At 43.1% G+C, this 17563-nt stretch overlaps 1 protein-coding gene across 3 annotated transcripts in view; it reads right to left on the bottom strand.

Moving 5' to 3' along the window:
• Positions 1 to 20: 20 nt before the first annotated feature.
• Positions 21 to 17563, bottom strand: part of LOC138957496 (uncharacterized) — a 35512-nt gene continuing 17969 nt past the window's right edge. The window contains exons 2-6 of one of the 3 annotated variants that reach the window (XM_070328612.1): positions 7745 to 7814; positions 4367 to 4489; positions 2752 to 2886; positions 1728 to 2360; positions 21 to 308 (exon numbers count right to left, since the gene is read on the bottom strand). In XM_070328612.1, the coding sequence (XP_070184713.1) occupies positions 96 to 308; positions 1728 to 2360; positions 2752 to 2886; positions 4367 to 4489; positions 7745 to 7795 (1155 nt within the window). In that variant the 5' untranslated portion in view covers positions 7796 to 7814 and the 3' untranslated portion in view covers positions 21 to 95. Of the gene's footprint in view, positions 309 to 1727; positions 2361 to 2751; positions 2887 to 4366; positions 4490 to 7744; positions 7930 to 17563 lie in introns of those variants that run through there. The other 2 variants (XM_070328614.1, XM_070328613.1) reach the window with 2 other exon arrangements.

The following is a 17563-nucleotide window of genomic DNA, read 5'->3' as shown; positions in this document are numbered from 1 at the left end:
GGGGGGTGGGGGTGGGGGGAGGGGGGTCGGGAGAAAGAAAGAAAGAAAGATAGATTACGTTAGGCTAAGTAATAACAAACGTGCGTGCGTGCGCTTCACCAATATGATACAGCTATGCAACAGTACCTGGCAACCAACTGTGTGTAGGTAGCTGCATCCATGGCAGGGTCCCCGCCCTCATTCCGTTCAAAGCTTGCCCTCCACCACGCGTCGAGCCGTGTCTGGTCAGCCATATCGTCCTCACATAGACACACCTGGCTGACATTCCGACTTGACTCGACGCTGAGGCCTTCCTGCAACTCCTGTAACTGAGGTCAACACACACGGACTGTAGAGAATGCGGAAAATGGCACACGGGATGGTTTAATACACGATGCACACAAAGACAGTGTAACATTAGGCCTACCTGAGTTTGAAATCTCTTCATTCCTGATTTAGTGTTTACCAGCCTAAAAGACAACTTTCTGGACAAAAGCAAACCATCTTTTCGGAAAAGAGTTTCCCGTTTGTGGTGACGCGCATTAGGCTACGTAAAGTACAAGTGACGTCGTTTTCGCGACAAAAAAATGATGTCTACTATTCTAATTCAAGGTCATTGTTCTTAGAGCTCCAGTAAAGAAGTAAAAAGCAAATGCTTATTCGACTCGCCTTCGTCTTGTCCCACAACAATGTAACCCCCCCCCCCCCCCCATTTTAGGATCACCCCCTCCCTCCCCTATGAAAGACTCCCGCCAGCACCACTCCCACAAGAGTCCCTCCCTTCTTATACAACCACCCCCTTTTATGCCTGACCTCCCCCAATAGGACCCTTTTTTTATTTTTAAAGATTATTTGTTCATAACCTCTGTAAGTTAACCCACATTTTAAGACTTAACCCCAATAAAAAAAATATTTGAAAATTCCTATTTCAGCTTCATAAATTAAATTTTCAAGAGAACGTTGGCATCAGAATAATCGAACAAAACTTGATCAAAAGTGTGACTTGTAATATTCCAGATATGTTCAGTGGTGATCATCTTGTCCAGCAAACATGTCCATGCTATTACTGTGAACATTTTCGAAACAAGCTACATTTTGGTCATGTCTGCTGATTAATAACACCTACAATTGTGTGAAATATGGAGGCTTTGTTACCCAAATATCTGAAAGAAACTAAACTTAAAAAGTTGATGAGCATGACCCCGCTGTGACCCCAACATTTGACGAAGGTCAATCAAATCGGGGTCAAATCGGAAGATTATTAAATACCAAAAGTCTGCAAATGTTTAAAGGTCTAGCTTCAAAATCATCCGAGATAATCTTAACGTTACGTTTTTTGTTCGGACATACGGACGGACACTGCATACAGTGTGTGGACAAAAAGCCTAGCGCTATGAACTGGCCCTTACTTTACGTTGGTGAACAAAGCTCTCTCTATCTCTCTCTCTCTCTCTCTCTCTCTCTCTCTCTCTCTCTCTCTCTCTCTCTCTGTCTCTCTCTCTCTCTCTCTCTGTCTCTCTCTCTCTCTCTCTGTCTCTCTCTCTCAGTCTCTCTCTGTCTCTGTCTCTCTCTCTCTGTCTCTGTCTCTCTCTGTCTCTCTCTCTCTCTCTCTCTCTCTCTCTCTCTCTCTCTCTCTCTCTCTCTCTCTCTCTCTCTCTCTCTCTCTCTCTCTCTCTCTCTCTCTACTTCTCTCCTGCGTTCGTCTGTTTTTGCGTGTGTGAGCGAGTGTAGGTCAAGAGTTAACTTACATCGCTCATGTTCAGCAGCACCTCCTCCAGACAGCGTCTCGTTGTGTCGGGCAGGACAATGGCCTGGTGGAGGGCTGGCTGTGTTACCAGGTCACCCAGAACAGAGCGCCTCACAACATCTCTGGCTTGCTTCAGGTAAGCAGCGGCCTTCTTTAGTTCTTCTTGAACTGCAAGGGGGTCGTCTTCTGTCTGAGGTATGATTGCCGCCATCATTATCCCACGCTCGCGATGTATGGCGAGCAGGTCAACAAAGTCCTCCTCCAGGTTCAACGGCTCTGCTTTGACGCTGTTCGTGTTCCTGGCGGCTGCACCAGTATAGATGCTTTGGGTATCAGCACCATATACACCAAATTTAGCTTGGGTCAGAAGTACCATAATTTCTTTTTCCCTTGCGGCTTTGTTCTTTATCTGATTCATGCAGTGGTGGACATTTTTCAGCACTGTGTCTATGCGGACAGTGTCCCTGACCTCTCTACTCTCATCTCTGTCTATTTGTTGCTGTGTTTTCAGTACCTGGATTCGCTCACCTTCTCCGATATATGCCATTCTCTCTTGCACAGTGTCCATGTGAGCCGGGGGGATTATGTATGATTCGCTCTCAAGGTGAGGGAACCAGGCGTTGAGAAACTCCCTCTGGAATCAAAGACATGATGATGTACTGTCTACTCCCTTCTAGTACCATTCACAACCTACGTCAACTATGAAGACGGTGAAAATACGGACACCAAATAGGGACTTATGTCTCGTTGGTGGTTCACACAATATTTGCCTAGAACACAGCAGATAATTGTTTAAAAACAGTTGTTCTATGGTGTAAATTCAAAATGAAAAACAAAAACAAGGAAAACAACAACAACAACAACAACAACAACAACAACAACAACAACAACAACAACAACAACAACAACAACAACGTAACACAAAAAGAGTAAAACTAATAATAATGCACCTTATTCATTTTAAACATAACTTCAATAAGTCTTAAAATATGAGGTTTCGGTTTTTTTTTCTGAGATGAATTTACCTCATGGTCTGACAACCTTAACACTTGGTCCTCTGATTCCTGTGATCTTGCCATCAAGGGCGGGGAAGGAGAGACAGCCTGGTTCCCCGGTGACCCAGAGGTACTGCACGGCGGAGCACATTCCACAGCCGGTCCCTGTGTGATGTGCATGATATAACCGTCACTTCTGTCATAGCACTGTTCATATATGTAATGATCATTATATTACCGTCATTTCTGTCATAGCACGGTTCATGTGTGTACTATGCATGATATTACCGTCACTTCAAGCTGTCATATCGATGTTCATATGTGTGGCTTGCATGATATTACAGTCACTTCTGTCACAGCGCTGTTCATAATTATGAGTTGTGTGCATGATATGACCGTCACTTCTGTCATAGCACAGTTCATATATGTAATGATCATGATATTACCGTCATTTCTGTCATAGCACTGTTCATGTGTGTACTATGCATGATATTACCGTCACTTCAAGCTGTCATATCGATGTTTATATGTGTGGTTTTGCATGATATTACCGTCACTTCTGTCATAGCGTTGTTTTAGATAATGTGACTCACCTTATTGTCATGCAATACGTATTTATGTGAACGTAAATATGTATGTATGTGAACGTGTTTCCTCACATGGTACTCAGAAAAAATGTTCAAACATTATTTTATTTTCCTGTGCGTTTGTGGGCCAAAACGCCCATGTACACTCATGGTTTTGCACGAAGAGGATTGTATGTGCTTGGCCGTATGTTCCGTCGGCCATATACTTATACTCTACTCTGTGTCGTGGGATGCATGCTTGGTATTTTCATGTTTCTATAATTCACTGACATGGATTTCAGGATCTTTACCATTTTTACCTGGTTTTGTGTTACAAAATGGGGGGGGGGGGGGGGGGGCAAGCAGGTATGCACATAAAGTGACCCGGGAGATCGGAACATCTCTTCTCTTTATCAAGCAGGTGGCGGGGTTCCAAACACTCAACCATCAACTTGGCTGTTGCGATCGTCATCAATGAGGAATGTTCAGTCTATTTGCATTTATTGACACTGACACGGACAATGCATGTTTACGACCCCCAAAAAATTGACAGATTAGATCGGCCGTGCAGGAGCTGAGGGGGAGGGGAGGGGGGAAGGACAGAGACAGACATACAGAGATAGACAGACAGAGATGGGTTGGTTGGCTGGTTTTTTTTATTTCTTTTTTATGTGCCTATAACCTGTGGCAATCACGATAAAATTGTAGACGGTTCTAAAAACCGCATGTCTTGTAACACTTCTTTCGTCAAACCTTGTTAAAAGTCTTAATCTCCTTTAAACATGTAAACCTGTGAAAGTATTCATTCGTAGTCATTCTTTCCCATTTTACTAAGTACTTTTGGGGGCTTACTGATTTGTCTATTTAGTGTAAGGGAAGGAACTGTGCTTGTTTTTGACAAATGGAATGTCAGGATTACTTTCCCTTTAATTGTCAGGAAGTCAGGAATCAGTGTTTTAGAATTCTCAGGAATGTTGTGTCTAAGTAAATTTAGAAAGGAATTAGTAACAAAAGATTATTTGAAGTATGTGAATGTTATTTTTTTAGTTTAATGAGTTTTTAGGCTACCCAAGACGTACCAGATCAACGGCGCGATTCGTACAGCCCTGAGCAGCACAGTTGGTACAGGGGGTACAGTTCGCACGGCAGTCACACACCCCTTGCCTGATGCACCGTGATTCCCTGCTGCACTGGCAGCACGCCTGCAACGTACAATGCGAGTGTCCCCTGTTGTCGTGAGAATGTACGTGATGTATGTCTACACTTTTCAGTGTCCCCTGTTGTCGTGAGAATGTACGTGATGTATGTCTACACTTTTCAGTGTCCCCTGTTGTCGTGAGAATGTACGTGATGTATGTAGACCTACACTGTTCAGTGTCCTCTGTTGTCGTGAGAATGTACGTGCTGTATGTCTACAATGTTCAGTGTCCCCTGTTGTCGTGAGAATGTACGTGCTGTATGTCTACACTGTTCAGTGTCCCCTGTTGTCGTGAGAATGTACGTGCTGTATGTCTACACTGTTCCGTGTCCCCTGTTGTCGTGAGAATGTACGTGATGTATGTCTACACTGTTCAGTGTCCTCTGTTGTCGTGAGAATGTACGTGATGTATGTCTACACTGTTCCGTGTCCCCTGTTGTCGTAAGAATGTACGTGCTGTATGTCCACACTGTTCATTGTCCCCTGTTGTCGTGAGAATGTACGTGATGTATGTCTACACTGTTCAGTGTCCCCTGTTGTCGTGAGAATGTACGTGATGTATGTCTACACTGTTCAGTGTCCTCTGTTGTCGTGATAATGTAGCCTACGTGCTGTATGTCTACACTGTTCAGTGTCCCCTGTTGTGAGAATGTACGTGCTGTATGTCTACACTGTTCAGTGTCCTCTGTTGTCGTAACAATGTACGTGTTGTATGTCTACACTGTTCAGTTTGTGTGTTTGTTTGCTTAACGCCCAGCCGACCACGAAGGGCCATATCAGGGCGGTGCTGCTTTGACATATAACGTGCGCCACACACAAGACATAAGTCGCAGCACAGGCTTCATATGTCTCACCCAGTCACATTATTCTGACACCGGACCAACCAGTCCTAACACTAACCCCATAATGCCAGACGCCAGGCGGAGCAGCCACTAGATTGCCAATTTTAAAGTCTTAGGTAGGTATGACCCGGCCGGGGTTCGAACCCACGACCTGCCGATCACGGGGCGGACGCCTTAGCACTAGGCCAACCGTGCCGGTCACTGTTCAGTATCCCCTGTTGTCGTGAGAATGTACGTGCTGTATGTCTACACTGTTCAGTGTCCCCTGTTGTCGTGAGATTGTACGTGCTGTATGCCTACACTGTTCAGTGTCCCCTGTTGTCGTGAGAATGTACGTGATGTATGTCTACACTGTTCAGTGTCCCCTGTTGTCGTGAGTATGTACGTGCTGTATGCCTACACTGTTCAGTGTCCCCTTTTGTCGTGAGAATGTACGTGATGTATGTCTACACTGTTCAGTGTCCCCTGTTGTCGTGAGAATGTACGTGATGTATGCCTACACTGTTCAGTGTCCTCTGTTGTCGTAAGAATGTACGTGTTGTATGTCTACACTGTTCAGTGTCCCCTGTTGTCGTGAGAATGTACGTGATGTATACCTACACTGTTCAGTGTCCTCTGTTGTCGTAAGAATGTACGTGTTGTATGTCTACACTGTTCAGTGTCCTCTGTTGTCGTGAGAATGTACGTGCTGTATGCCTACACTGTTCAGTGTCCCCTGTTGTGAGAATGTACGTGCTGTATGTCTACACTGTTCAGTGTCCCCTGTTGTCGTGAGAATGTACGTGCTGTATGTCTACACTGTTCAGTGTCCTCAGTCTGTTGTCGTAGCAATGTACGTGTTGTATGTCTACACTGTTCAGTTTGTGTGTTTGTTTGCTTAACGCCCAGCCGACCACGAAGGGCCATATCAGACAGGGCGGTGCTGCTTTGACATATAACGTGCGCCACACACAAGACATAAGTCGCAGCACAGGCTTCATATGTCTCACCCAGTCACATTATTCTGACACCGGACCAACCAGTCCTAACACTAACCCCATAATGCTAGACGCCAGGCGGAGCAGCCACTAGATTGCCAATTTTAAAGTCTTAGGTAGGTATGACCCGGCCGGGGTTCGAACCCACGACCTGCCGATCACGGGGCGGACGCCTTAGCACTAGGCCAACCGTGCCGGTCACTGTTCAGTATCCCCTGTTGTCGTGAGAATGTACGTGATGTATGTCTACACTGTTCAGTGTCCCCTGTTGTCGTGAGAATGTACGTGTTGTATGTCTACACTGTTCAGTGTCCCCTGTTGTCGTGAGAATGTACGTGATGTATGTCTACACTGTTCAGTGTCCCCTGTTGTCGTGAGAATGTACGTGATGTATGTCTACACTGTTCAGTGTCCCCTGTTGTCGTGAGAATGTACGTGATGTATGTCTACACTGTTCAGTGTCCCCTGTTGTCGTGAGAATGTACGTGCTGTATGTCTACACTGTTCAGTGTCCCCTGTTGTCGTGAGAATGTACGTGCCCTATGTCTACATTGTTCAGTGTACTCACACAGCAAACAGACCGGCCTCATAGTCATTTCTACAACCGAGAGACCTCAGAAAGTCAAAACATATTATGCTGACACAAGCAGTTTCTGTTTTGTTGAACAGAGAGAGCGAAAGAAACGGGTGCCTAGTTGTGGTAAGAACTGGAGCCTTATTGAAATAAGCTGTACGAAATTATGCAATAATGACACTGGAACCTATATAATAAAACTGATCAGTCAAGTCTATGTATATATTATACACTACAACACATACGTCCAAATTGCATTGCATTCAGTATCATTTGAATTTGTGCGTTGGTCCTCGTGGAGCATAATGATCGCCTGTTGTTGCATTATCATCAACTGCGGACAGACAGTTTTGTCAACCGCGGCGTTCGGCCTTAGTCGATACAGATGAAACAAAAGACGATATGTTCCCCTCGGACAACACAAAAGCTGGTCTGCCAACAAGCCACCGAACATCTTATAATGGACAACACAATGCTTTGGACAATACAATGCTATGGACAACAGAATGTTATGGACAATACAATGCTATAGACAACACAATGTCATGGACAATATAATGACAGTTATGGACAATACAATTCTATGAAAAATACAATGCTATTAATAATATAACACTATGTGTAATACAATGCAATGGGCAATACAAAAAATGGACAATACAATATAAAAAATTTAAAAAAAAATCAATTGGACAGTACAATATAATTTGGACAGTACAATATAATTTGGACAGTACGATATGATTTGGACAGTACAATACAATGCTATGCACAACAAATCAGTATGCAAAAGACACCACGATCGACAAAACAAAACAAAAGGAAACACAATGGACAATACAAGACAGTGACAGCTAGCGGCCTACCTGACGAGATGTCTTCGGAATGGCCCTGCTACGTCCCAGCTTGTTCCCCATTGTTCTCGTCCTGTCTCACCTGAAACATCAACACCACGTTACAAAATTGATATGATAAAAACGAAGAATACCACTTTTTTAAAAATCGACCAAAACGTTTGAATGAAATGACGGGAAGGAATTGTTCAGTTGGGGAACAACACGTGTCACAATACTTTGTTGTTGTTGTTTTTTTTTTTTTTTTTTTTTTTTTTGACCTCAGTTGCATGCAAGGCTGCTTCAACCCATTTTTTTTGCTTCTTTCGTCTTTTTTTTTTTTTTTTTTCTTTTTTTTCTTTCTTTCTTTTTGGGCGGTGAGCATATCCTTCTTCATTGGTCTTTTTTTTTTTAATGAAATTTTAATTTTGTTTTCTTTTACATTACAGGTTACATTTCCATTAAATTACTTTTTTATTCAACAACAATTTAACTAATGTTTGCGTGTATGTGCATATGTGTGTGTGTGTGTGTGTGTGTGTGTGTGTGCGTGTGTGTGTGTGTGTGTGTGTGCGTGTGTGTGTGTGTGTGTGTTGTTGTTGTTGTTCCCATAATTCTGTTATATAATACATTTTCAGCGGGACAATACATAACAGGTTAATTAATCCAATTACAGTACTAGTTTTCAGCACAGCATCATACAGCGCATACATAAATAACTTTACATTAACAGCACAATACTACTAGTTATCTATATTCTTTTTCACAGTTCAATTTTACTAGAGATTTCGAAGTCGAGCTTGGTTCTGAAATAAGATCTTCATGTTAGTTTTTGGATTTCCGTACTTAAACTGGCTTACGCACATTTTCGATATCAATATAAGGTGATTAATTATGAAGGTTTTCTCTCTGGGGATATCACGTGTGAAATACCCAAAAAGAGCCTCTTCGCAGCTTAACTTTATACTTTTGCCTGTATATTTAAATATGTACCCTTGACATTCCTGCCATATGGGTTGCACTGCTCTACACTGCCAAAAAAAGTGCTCGATGAAGTCGGTTTCGTTACAATACTGACAGAGATTTGTTTGACGAATTCCCATCTTATGTAGCAAAATATTGGTGGGATATATATTGTGTAAAATTTTCCAATGCAATAGACGAAGACGGGTTTCTGTCGAGCATTCGTTAGCTAATTTCCAGTGTTTATCTTCTAATGTAATATTTAATTTGTTCGACCAAAATCCAGCTGAGCTTGGCTCCTTTATCTCATAATTTAACATCTTTAGGCGGATTTGGCGTGGAGATAATTGTATAAATGGCATATGATCAGAACGGGCCTGACCCGTATCACGCAATAATAGAGCTTTAATGGCAGTCTGTATTGCATTATATCCAGTTCGTTCACATATTTCCTCAAAAGAGTACATGTCGTTATCGTTAAAAACATCTTTAACAACGCATATTTTAGCCTTTATCCAGTCATTCATGTATAGTGTTTGCTTCCTGTACCTTATATTTGTATTATTCCATAAGGTTTGATTGCGTACACTTATCTGCTGTTCATTACTGCTTATTTCTTTGATCTTGTGTTTATTGTTTAGCCAGGTGATAAAAGCTTGTTTCCAGAAATATTGCTTTATGGCACCTAGTCCTTTAAAATTTTCTGCACTCACATTTGAGCGCAGACAGCATAAGCGTTCGCCCAGATTTAAAAATGATGCTAATGGAATCTGTTGCCACTTTGCGTTACTTCCGTCCAGCAGCCTCATAATCCATGAAATTAGAAATGATGTTTGTACATCTTTGACATTAATCATTTTCAGACCTCCAAGATTTGTCTCTTTACACATTACTTTTCTATTAACTTTTTCATAAGCTCTTTTGTTTGAATATTTTTTCTTCCAGATAAATCGGAATAGAGATGAATTTAGCTTATTGAGGAAGTTTTCTGTGGCACATAGAGATTGCAGTGCGTAAGTAAACTGTGACAACATTAATGTTTTGACTATACAAATTTTCCCCATTATACTTAGGTTTCTTTTCGACCATGTTGCTATTAATGAATTTACTTTATGTAGTTTAGGTTCCCAGTTTTCTTCTATGTTGGAGGCTGGGACAGAGTTGTTGAAATGAATTCCTAAGACTTTGTTGTTGTTGTTGCTCCTTCCCTCTCCAGAGCCTTTTTGTGTGTGGATAATGTAAGCTCTTTTTCTGTTCATGGTCTGATGTTATTTGTGTGGATAATGTAACCTCTTTTTCTGTTCATGGTCTGATGTTATTTGTGTGGAGAATGTAAGCTCTTTTCTGTTCATTGTCTGATGTTATTTGTGTGGATAATGTAAGCTCTTTTCTGTTCATTGTCTGATGTTATTTGTGTGGAGAATGTAAGCTCTTTTCTGTTCATTGTCTGATGTTATTTGTTTATGTATTGATTGAACATTGGATTTCCCTTCTTTAAGCCAAGTGACGTCAGAGTCCGACAAAAATCATATTTAGGCGGCCAGCCGAGACTACAAAATATTGCATGTTATTTGCACTGACATTACACTTCTCCAAGCCAGGCCAGTACTTTGATATGACACAGGAAAGCAACACGACCTCTCTGTAGTGACACGGGCAGAACGCTGACATTACACTTCTCCAAGCCAGGCCAGTACTTTGACATGACACAGGAAAGCAACACGACCTCTCTGTAGAGACACGGGCAGAACGCTGACATTACACTTCTCCAAGCCAGGCCAGTACTTTGACATGACACAGGAAAGCAACACGACCTCTCTGTAGTGACACGGGCAGAACGCTGACATTACACTTCTCCAAGCCAGGCCAGTACTTTGATATGACACAGGAAAGCAACACGACCTCTCTGTAGTGACACGGGCAGAACGCTGACATTACACTTCTCCAAGCCAGGCCAGTACTTTGATATGACACAGGAAAGCAACACGACCTCTCTGCAGTGACACGGGCAGAACGCTGACATTACACTTCTCCAAGCCAGGCCAGTATTTTGATGACACAGGAAAGCAACACGACCTCTCTGTAGAGACATGGGCAGAACGCTGACATTACACTTCTCCAAGCCAGGCCTGTATTTTGATGACACAGGGAAGCAACACGACCTCTCTGTAGAGACACGGGCAGAACGCTGACATTACACTTCTCCAAGCCAGGCCAGTACTTTGACATGACACAGGAAAGCAACACGACCTCTCTGACACGGGCAGAACGCTGACATTACACTTCTCCAAGCCAGGCCAGTACTTTGATATGACACAGGAAAGCAACACGACCTCTCTGTAGTGACACGGGCAGAACGCTGACATTACACTTCTCCAAGCCAGGCCAGTACTTTGACATGACACAGGAAAGCAACACGACCTCTCTGCAGAGACACGGGCAGAACGCTGACAACAATGGCCCCACAACGAGGCGGCCTCAGTACCGATACATGATACCTGCACCGTGTCATTGTGTCCTATCACACTTATAGACATCCGGGTCGCAAACTGAGTTGTGGGTTGGATTATTCGTGGATGATTGCGTTGGGGGGGGGGGGGGGGGGGGGCAGTGAGGATTGGTGCTCCAAGAGAGTTTTTGGCAGTGTCATAATTATTACGCCCATGGAACGGTTTTCCACTTTGCCTGTTTGGTCAAAATCCGCGTGAACAAAGATTAATGATTAAAAACAAAAACTGCAGTGTTGATAATGAGTACGTGTCAATACGTTCTCTGTACCGTGTAGTGTTTGAGTATTCACACCCCGATTCAAATGCTGATCATTCTGTGTTGTGTCGGTAATGTCATCGTGAATGTTCATGACTTTGTCCAGGGGATATCAATACGCGGTCTGGCAACAAGATTATTAGCATCAAAAAGGTACAAACTGAACAACTGAAAAACTTAGTTAGTTAGTTAGTTAGTTAGTTAGTTAGTTAGTTAGTTAGTTAGTTAGTTAGTTAGTTAGTTAGTTAGTTAGTTGTTTGGGTCCAGCGGACCATATAGGCCAAATCAGGACCCCATCTAACCATCTAGTTAGTTAGTTAGTTAGTTAGTTAGTTAGTTAGTTAGTTAGTTAGTTAGTTGGGTCCAGCGGACCATATAGGCCAAATCAGGACCCCATCTAACCATCTAAAAACACTGAAAAAGAAAAGGCACATATTAAAAACTTAGTGAAATCGCAAATATGGGAAATGGCAGCTCCGTGTACTTTAGACTTGAGGAAAAGTGAATCAAAGTTAACATTACGATCACAACATTGGCTCTCTGTTAATGATTGTGCTGACTTTTGCACTACCAAAATGATGACAAAACGACGTGTTGTGGCTTCCTGCCGGAGCAGCATTGTTTTGTTCGGTCCTCGGGGAGCACAATTGCCTTTTGTTCCCTCGTTATCAACCTCGACCTTGCGGCCTCGACCGATAAAGATAATGCAGAAGACGATATGCCCCCCCCCCCCCTTTGGAACGACACAAAAAGGGTCTGACAACAAGCCAACAAACATCTTAGAATGTCACCTGAGAGCTGTTCTAGGATCAACTAAATGGGTTGTGCCAGTCACTAAGTTAACTGTTCTGGTGAGAATGACCATGACCCCTACATGTGTACGATCCCTGGATCCTCTAACGCAATGAACCCTGCAATTTGCTTTAGGTCTGCCAATCAACAGGTTCTCCTTCCCTAGTCAATCACACCCTGCAATTTGCTTTAGGTCTGCCAATCAACAGGTTCTCCTTCCCTAGTCAATCACACCCTGCAATTTGCTTTAGGTCTGCCAATCAACAGGTTCTCCTTCCCTAGTCAATCAATCCCTGCAATTTGCTTTAGGTCTGCCAATCAACAGGTTCTCCTTCCCCAGTCAATCACACCCTGCAATTTGCTTTAGGTCTGCCAATCAACAGGTTCTCCTTCCCTAGTCAATCACACCCTGCAATTTGCTTTAGGTCTGTCAATCGACAGGTTCTCCTTCCCTAGTCAATCACACCCTGCACTTTGCTTTAGGCCTGTCAATCAACAGGTTCTCCTTCCCCAGTCAATCACACCCTGCAATTTGCTTTAGGTCTGCCAATCAACAGGTTCTCCTTCCCTAGTCAATCACACCCTGCAATTTGCTTTAGGTCTGTCAATCGACAGGTTCTCCTTCCCTAGTCAATCACACCCTGCAATTTGCTTTAGGTCTGCCAATCAACAGGCTCTCCTTCCCTAGTCAATCACACCCTGCAATTTGCTTTAGGTCTGCCAATCAACAGGTTCTCCTTCCCTAGTCAATCACACCCTGCAATTTGCTTTAGGTCTGCCAATCAACAGGTTCTCCTTCCCTAGTCAATCACACCCTGCAATTTGCTTTAGGTCTGCCAATCAACAGGTTCTCCTTCCCTAGTCAATCACACCCTGCAATTTGCTTTAGGTCTGCCAATCAACAGGCTCTCCTTCCCTAGTCAATCACACCCTGCAATTTGCTTTAGGTCTGCCAATCAACAGGTTCTCCTTCCCTAGTCAATCACACCCTGCAATTTGCTTTAGGTCTGTCAATCGACAGGTTCTCCTTCCCTAGTCAATCACACCCTGCAATTTGCTTTAGGTCTGCCAATCAACAGGTTCTCCTTCCCTAGTCAATCACACCCTGCACTTTGCTTTAGGCCTGTCAATCAACAGGTTCTCCTTCCCCAGTCAATCACACCCTGCAATTTGCTTTAGGTCTGCCAATCAACAGGTTCTCCTTCCCTAGTCAATCACACCCTGCAATTTGCTTTAGGTCTGCCAATCAACAGGTTCTCCTTCCCTAGTCAATCAATCACCTCGCATTACAGGGACACAATGGTCCAGAACATGTCTCTGTAATTGCCTCAAGAGCCATACAGTTCGGGTTGGGGGCTGTAATCATGTCAATTAACACACACTAGGAATACCTTATAAACAAGGAATGTCAGGCCGCTTAGTGGTTCAATTAACACACACTAGGAATACCTTATAAACAAGGAATGTCAGGCCGCTTAGTGGTTCAATTAACACACACTAGGAATACCTTATAAACAAGGAATGTCAGGCCGCTTAGTGGTTCAATTAACACACACTAGGAATACCTTATAAACAAGGAATGTCAGGCCGCTTAGTGGTTCAATTAACACACACTAGGAATACCTTATAAACAAGGAATGTCAGGCCGCTTAGTGGTTCAACTTGACACGGCTGTGTTTTAATTAATTATGCTTCAGCACTGTGATTTCTCCCCTCAAATTCCACTGCCGCCATCTTTGTTATGATTAGTGTCCTACTTGTCGCCCCTGACAGGAACCCACATTTCACATGCTGTTGATAGAGCTACAGAATTGAACTTGCACAAAGAGCCACAGAGTTCGGTTTGGGGTTTGATTTGATGACACCACACACGAGGATTTCCGAAGAATTAGAGTTTGAACGTTCCATTATTCAAATCGAAATGCTTTGTTGGGTGGCCTTTCCAGGCAGAGGATCGCACAGCTTGTTTACGCTGTGTACTGCGTTTTAGCCCCGTACAGCATAGAATGAATGTGCGCTCCCTACGTTTCATCGCAGAGAAGAGCAACAGATTCCGAAGTTCATTTCAAAAAGAAAGGAAATTAAGGCAAAGTAAATGTGACACAAAACAAGTAACACGAGTGTTAAAGTGGACAGGACGGTCGGCGTGGGGTTGTAACAAGGTGGGTCATGCCTGGTCAGAGCTGTCGGTAAACCATGCTGAACATAGTGTCTGTATTGTCTGGTCATAGCTGTCGGTAAACCATGCTGAACATAGTGTCTGTATTGTCTGGTCACAGCTGTCGGTAAACCATGCTGAACATAGTGTCTGTATTGTCTGGTCACAGCTGTCGGTAAACCATGCTGAACATAGTGTCTGTATTGTCTGGTCACAGCTGTCGGTAAACCATGCTGAACATTGTGTCTGTATTGTCTGGTCACAGCTGTCGGTAAACCATGCTGAACATAGTGTCTGTATTGTCTGGTCAGAGCTGTCGGTAAACCATGCTGAACATAGTGTCTGTATTGTCTGGTCACAGCTGTCGGTAAACCATGCTGAACATAGTGTCTGTATTGTCTGGTCAGAGCTGTCGGTAAACCATGCTGAACATAGTGTCTGTATTGTCTGGTCACAGCTGTCGGTAAACCATGCTGAACATAGTGTCTGTATTGTCTGGTCAGAGCTGTCGGTAAACCATGCTGAACATAGTGTCTGTATTGTCTGGTCACAGCTGTCGGTAAACCATGCTGAACATAGTGTCTGTATTGTCTGGTCACAGCTGTCGGTAAACCATGCTGAACATAGTGTCTGTATTGTCTGGTCACAGCTGTCGGTAAACCATGCTGAACATAGTGTCTGTATTGTCTGGTCACAGCTGTCGGTAAACCATGCTGAACATAGTGTCTGTATTGTCTGGTCATAGCTGTCGGAAAACCATGCTGAACATAGTGACTGTATTGTCTGGTCGTACCCCAAATAAAACTTTCATGGGGGGGGGGGGGGGGGTACCCTTACTTCGGTGGCGGTTACGTGATACTTAAAAACAGAAATCTTTGATCCGAAAAGTGTGCCAGGTAGCCAAGTAAAGGGCCTTTAATGGCATATAGTACAGTCCACTTCGTCAACATCACGGGCCAAAGAATCTAGACACAGCCATCGTCGAACGCTGAAGAAGAAGAAGGCATACAGTTTGAATAAAATGACACGGGAATGAATGTTTTAGTTGGGGTACAAAAATGGGTGCAATAATTTTCTTTGCCTAGTTTATTTGCAAGAAGAATCCATGGCATGCCAAGTACAATAGGCAACACCAAACCATGTCCTAAAATGTCGGAACAAGGAAAGCCATTGTGTGAATGACCACTGTCAGAACATATCCCCAACAAGGGAGTGTCAAATTCACAGCCATAGACCAAACCAGACTAGCGACGATAATCACGTCCTGAACAAACGTCCTGAACAAACGTCCTGAACGGGTATTGAGGACAGCAGGGCAGGTTTCAGCTTACAAGGGAAAAAACGACACGTATTGTTGAACACTTTGTTGATGACAGCTAGGCACCCCAAGATTGTCCCGCCACACTCTGATCACAGCGGTAAAACGCACAGAGCGAACGACACGCAGTCACATGCAGCCTTTACCACACCTTCTGAAACCCCATGAGTTTTTAGATAAACATTGCACGCTTCAATGGAAGCCAGCATACACCCTGTGTCTCTCAATATATAAGGCTGAAATAGGACATCTGTTTTGAAAACCTCATCCCCTTTTCTCCTTCCCACCCCTCAATCCTCTCTCCCACCGACCCCCCCCCCCCCCACCCCTCCCCTCCCACGCCCAACAACTAAAGCGCCTAAAACACAAAGCATAGCTATACTCAATTGACCAAACAAGGCTTGAGCACATACTGCCTTCCTACAGAACTTAAGTTCCCCATTCTGATATATTATTTTAGCAAGTTATTTCAATATTTTCCTTTGGCTAAATTAAGATTCTGTTTTTATTATTATTATGATTATTATTATTTTTTTGTTTTTTCAAACTTATTCAGCCACAAATATAAACATATTCTACATACATAAAAAGCAAATAAGCCTACAAAACCGCTCCAGCCCAACCATATTCCGCGTACACATTCATTACTTCCATCCCCATTTTGAAATATCGCAACAACAGACTTCCAGATATATATAACACGATTATATGTGTTCTCTGTTTGCATGTTTGTCCAGTGTCTTGTCCCCACATAAAGCATATTAACTTTACCTGTCACAAGATAGGTTTTTTTTTATTCTGGATTATGGAATGTTATCAGCCTATCTGTGTTTGGATTCATATTCAGGTTGCTGTCCTAGACTACAGGAGTTCAGGTTGCTGTCCTAGACTACAGGAGTTCAGGTTGCTGTCCTAGACTACAGGAGTTCAGGTTGCTGTCCTAGACTACAGGAGTTCCGGTTTGTGTCAGTTGAACAGTAACAATAACAGGAGTTCTAGCTAAACTGGATCGAACATAATGATATTGTATTTGCATTTGTGACCAAAATTTGATATCTGACACAGATCTCATTTCGGGTGTCCCTGTCTGTGTCCAATGTCCCCTTTTTGTGAAAAATACAAATACGCATAACTGTTGCTTAATTGCATGCAGGCGAGAACATAGTTTAGACTTGTATATCAAGGACATTAACCCCAAACAGGCAGACTCGCTGGTATGTGATTCAATAAGGAATACTTTTTTTTTTTCAAAGCGAATACATATACTATTGATTACAAAACACAGTTACGCTATCTGCCTTCAAATGTTGGTGTTGAACGTTACGACGGTTCATTTCACTGTGAAATAGTACCCAGTGCGTTCCACTGACTGTAGCAGGACACGGTTCGCATTTCTCCGCAGTCCATTTAATGCTCTCTGTGTGACCTTAACAAGATACAATATATTATCTAAGCAAAAAAGGACTCGGATCGCTTCCAAAGTTGTACCATAAGATTCTGCGTTACAAATAATGCTACCGCGCCTTCAGTTTGCAAAACTAATTGTTTTGAAAGCTGAATACCATGTCGTGGACTAGGCCAATGAAGAGCACTCTTGGGTTCGTTCCACTGAGTTACTTCCCTTGTTTGTGTACGTCATGTTCGTTCCACTGAGTTACTTCTCTTGTTTGTGTACGTCATGTTCGTTCCACTGAGTTACTTCTCTTGTTTGTGTACGTCATGTTCGTTCCACTGAGTTACTTCCCTTGTTTGTGTACGTCATGTTCGTTCCACTGAGTTACTTCTCTTGTTTGTGTACGTCATGTTCGTTCCACTGAGTTACTTCCCTTGTTTGTGTACGTCATGTTCGTTCCAC

This window comes from Littorina saxatilis, unplaced genomic scaffold (assembly GCF_037325665.1).
Source record: "Littorina saxatilis isolate snail1 unplaced genomic scaffold, US_GU_Lsax_2.0 scaffold_1169, whole genome shotgun sequence".
Classification (NCBI taxonomy): Eukaryota; Metazoa; Mollusca; class Gastropoda; order Littorinimorpha; family Littorinidae; genus Littorina; species Littorina saxatilis.
This window is presented reverse-complemented; position numbering and strand designations above follow the sequence as displayed.